The sequence below is a fragment of the Microtus ochrogaster genome, chromosome 8 (genome assembly GCF_000317375.1).
Source record: "Microtus ochrogaster isolate Prairie Vole_2 chromosome 8, MicOch1.0, whole genome shotgun sequence".
NCBI classification, from domain to species: domain Eukaryota; kingdom Metazoa; phylum Chordata; class Mammalia; order Rodentia; family Cricetidae; genus Microtus; species Microtus ochrogaster.
The window spans coordinates 14,573,420-14,578,188 of NC_022015.1; the positions used below are offsets into that span (position 1 = coordinate 14,573,420).

General features: G+C 40.6%; 1 protein-coding gene across 2 annotated transcripts in view; it reads right to left on the reverse strand.

Annotated features, from left to right (window-relative positions):
* Positions 1-4,769, reverse strand: part of Mettl9 (methyltransferase like 9) — a 42,694-nt gene that overhangs the window by 25,496 nt on the left and 12,429 nt on the right. For both annotated transcript variants that reach the window (XM_005351143.3, XM_005351142.2), the window contains exon 3: positions 435-644. In XM_005351143.3, the coding sequence (XP_005351200.1) occupies positions 435-644 (210 nt within the window). The remainder of the gene's footprint in view (positions 1-434; positions 645-4,769) is intronic.

Here is a 4,769-nt window from a genome sequence, read left to right on the forward strand (position 1 = left end):
TTACATTACATTTATTTTTACCAAAAAAATATTTAAAGCATATAAAATATCTGGACATGCCAGATCCTACCTAGAGGAGAGCCCCTCATATGTGACTGCCTTCTCCAAGCTGTCTCTCACTCATGCTATGTTCCCTGTGATGACAAGTCCTCTGCTTCAGAAAAATGCTGCCATGGAAAATTCCTTTTCTCTGGTTTCCCAATGATTCTTGTTTAATTCTTAACCATGGAAAACTGTTCCTGATTCTTATCACTAGGATATGTGTAGAGGTAAAGTGCTGACCTAGCAAGCACAAGACCCTGCGTCCAATCCCCAGTGAGACACATACACACACACACAAATGTATGTAAACACATATACATACACTTTAAAGAAGAAATCCATCTAAAACCAAGATATACCCAATACCCCTGGCACACCTCTAGAACTGGTACCTGTATTTCTTCTTCTGGAGCTGCCAGATCATCGTTTCAGAAAGCTCAGTGGCATAAATTTCTTCAAAATGAGGGCTCATGATTTTTGTGACTTCTCCATCTCCAGCACCTAAGTCAAGAAGTCTGTGAGTTTTCCAGTCCGGATTAATTTTAAGCAGTCTCTGAAACTGATCTGGTGAAAACACAAACATCGAGCCTCTTCCTAGCAACCTGGGGAAAAAGGGTAAGAGTTGAAGTCTACACATATTAATACTTCTACATATACACAGAGCAAACAGCACCAAAAATTTCTGGCTTTGTTAAACTATTATATGATTAAAACATAGTTTATCTTCTATGACTAAAAAGCAAATTCACTAATATATCATATAATGATATCATGATTTTCAGTTGCAAATGATATTCCAAAATGCATGGTAAGGAGAAGTAGAAAAGAAATGAAATAATGGAAGTGAGAACTGAAGTCAAATAGGAAGAAAAGAAGGAAGGAAAGGCAGAGATGCCAGGTCAGTGGAATCAGACCGCAGTACTAGGAAGAGGAGTCAAGCATGCCTTCTAAGATGATAGACTCAACAATGGGTGATAGGAAAAAATAAATAGCTTTATATAAAAGAGTTTAAGATACACTAAAAATACAACCAAGAGGAAACGAGAAACCCTTGTAAGATCAGCCAACTGGCATTAAGAAAGTGGATCCATATTCAGGTAGGTTGTTTTACAATTAGCTGAGACCTATAATTTATTAAAGGTTCTAAATAAAAAAAAAACTTCAAACTGATAGTATTGACTGAAAAGATGAAAATAAAAAGAGACTGACAGAAGTTAAGTGGAGACCGAAAGAGCCCGCAGGAAAGCAGGCGCAGCTCAAGCAAGCCTCGGAGACATGCACTCCCTACTCCCTTCTTGCTCTTAAATCCTGGTTTGTCTGGGGCAAAAATTCTCCAACTTCCTTTAAACGAAACAGCCTTTTCTTCAATGCAGTGAAACTCAGACTTACAAAATCTAAGGAGCTATTACTGCTGCAATAAGGCTAAAAGCCTGCAACTGCCAGAAGCCCACTTTTAAGATTTTCTCTGCAACCTGAAGCAGCTTGATGCAGCTCCTCCTCAGAGTATGGAAAACCACTGGTACCAGAAGCAGAGAAATCTGCACCATTTTGTCACTTTCTGGAAATAATCAGAATGTAAACTAGGTTTACTGTTCAATGACTGTGAAAATACACACAACACGGTGCTTGCAGTAAGACCAGCTTCAAGAACAGTAATAAAAATGGAGCTGATGTAATAAATTCCTTCTCTTCTTTTGCCATTAAGGCCATAAGAGAGCTGAACAAAATTCAATAATTTACAGTAAATCTTCTGTCTCACATAAATACTGAAAGACTGGGGAGCAGGAACCGAGAAGACCCCAGAGACTGCTAAGCATGTTGTTGAGAACTTTTTAGCAAAGAAAGTCATATCTCATAAGAGACATAACTAATCCCCATTGTTTTCACTGCTAGAGGGAAAACAAGCACATGTGAGAAAAGGGGCTAAACTTGCTGAAATGGCTGTGCAAAATCCACGCAGGATCCAGTCAAGCAGAAGGGCTCCAGGCAGCCTGATGCTGACTTCATGCCATAGAACCAAAATAAGTCACAAAGTACTTGGCCTAAAATTTTCCCAGCTATAAAACATGTTCCCAAGCCATCTCCCTGGAATGTGAAGAAGCCTGTCATGTTACTATAAAATTATAGGGCCAGAGATCATCTGAGTTCAGAGCTCACAAAATTAACGCACGAAAGTCTACGTTTAAAGGCACCAAAAAGAAATGAGGGAAATACTACCCTATCTGCAAAGAACATGAGCAAAGGGGCTCCATAAAAAAGAGTGTCAAAAAGAGTCAACTAACTCTGCCCTTCGAGAAGTTCAGCATGACCCAAGAAGCTAAATGCCCCACACTGTTTAGCAAGCAAACAGAATTATCCAAGTACACATGGAGACACTGCACTAGTATGACATCAGGCCTCCAGGACACACTGTGGAGAGTGTTCTCCACTCTTTCCAGTCCTTCAGAATCATCCTAGGTTCTCTAGACATAAGTCTTCAGAGAGCTGTGCTTCTTCCTTATAAAATAAACTGAAAACAAGCTGGGCTTAGTGGTGCATGCCTTTAATTCCAGCACTTGGGGGCAGGAGGCAGGCAGGTCTCTGTGAGTTCAAGGCCATCCTGGTTTACAGAGCGAGTTCCAGAACAGTCTAGGGCTACACTGAGAAACCACATCTTGAAAAACCAAAGTTTCTCAAGGGATATAAAAACAGTCCTTGCCCCAACTGTATAAGGGAATAGAATCCCCAGTACCACCAATTTAAAAAAAAAAAAAAAAAAAAAAAATCTTTTAAACCGGGTGTGGAGGCATATATCTGTTATTCCAGCAGTCAGGAGGCAGAGGTAAGAGGGCTGCCACAGGTTCAAGACCAGCCAGAGACACATAGCAAGACACTATGCAAAAACAAAACCAAACAACACAAACCAACTCTCTCTTTGCCTTCTTTCTACCATGAAGAACTTTGATAAGCATCTTGGTTCAAGAAGGTTTCACCATAACTATGTAGTTATTTCTATTGCAGAGAGTACCACTGCATAGTGGAAAATACCAGTGGGTTCAAAGCTGAGTTCTGAGTAGAGGACAAGAGACACTAAGTTTAACAAGAGGTGGGGGCAGGGCGTGGCAGTGATATATGGCTTAGTAGGTAAAGGGCCAAACCTGACTACCTAAATTCAACCCCCTGCCCACACAGTGGGACAGAATCAAGTCCCACAATCTGTCCACCACCTCCACAATGGTATGTCCTGGGAATGCGCATTCACATGCACACACACAATAAGCAATAATAACAACTGTAGAATAAGCAAGGCAAACAGAACAGCATGTAACAGGGGTATATCATTGAGCTCAGGAGTACAGGGGTTTGAGGCCAATCTAGGCAACATACCAAGGCTACATAAAAACAAAAGGGTAGAGGCAGAGAGTTACAGTAATGGAAGACAATGGCATTTACTATTATGCTGCCTTGTTGGTCAAACTGCCAAATTCTACAGTAAGAATTTTAAGTGGGTTTCAGCAGGTAGAAGAAGAAGGAAGTAATTTTAGTTTGAGATGTCCAGAAACAAAGCACTGATGCAAGCACTTTCTTTAAAAAGTTATTTCTTTATTTTATGTGCATTGGTGTTTTGCCTACAGGTATGTCTGTGTGAAGGTGTTGGATCCTCTGGAAGTGGCGCACCTTGTGGATGCTGGAAACTGAGCCCAAGTCCTGTGGAAAAGCAGCCAAAGCTCTTAACTGCTAAGCCATCTCTCCAACCCTGAAAGCACTTTTTAAAGAAAAGATTCCCACCTTTTATCACTTTCAAAGAGTAGAGAACTCCCATAAAGGATCTCTGTGAGTTCGACGTCAGTCTGGCCTACAAAGAGAGCAAGTTCCAGGACAGCCAGAGCTACATAAAGAAACTCTGTCTTGAAAAATAAAAAAAATAAAAAAAAAAAAAAAATCCATGCTTGATTTCCCCAAAAAAAGAATGAATGGCATAGAACAGAAAATCAGTGTAACCAATTCTAGGACAAAATAGGCCAGGTGTATAAATTCAACTCCCAATAAAAAATCTCAAATGTTTGCTGAAGCAAACATAAACCAAGTTCATATAAACAAGGGGGAAAATTAAGTAAGAAACCCTGGCGGATGGCTTGTGTGCCTGCAAACATACTTAAGAACTAGATGATAGACTGGGGATCTGGACATTTAGCAGAAATTTGATCCAAACCTCAAGGGTAAAAGAAAAGCATCATGACCGATCGCCAAAATTTGGCTTTCTTCATTGTAAGGCCTTGGGCACGTTTAGAAATCTAACTAAGAAGTGATAAATGATATTTATGAAATCTTTTCTATAGATATTTATGAAGGAACCAAACTTCCTGATAAGCCTAGACATTATGTAAGGACAAATGCCAGATCCTTTAAACAGTTGTTGCCTACTGTTGGGCTGGATAGTCAGATCCCCTCAAAAACTTGTCTGTGGGATGTGGGCTTAGGGCCTTCCTTCAGCATAAGGGCCTCCTTCAGTTGAGGGCTTGGTCTCAAGTCTTTGCTACTCCAAAGCCCACAGTTAGCAGAAGTTTGTTAAAAACACAGACCCTTAGTTGGGTGAGATGGTACATGTCTTTAACCCCAGAACTTGTGGAGGCAGAGGCAGGAGAATCTCTGTGAGCTTGAGAGCAGCCTGGTCTACAGAGCAAGGTCCCGGATAGCTAGGACTGTTACACAGAGAAACCGTCTCAAAATAAAAAGAAGGAAAAGCC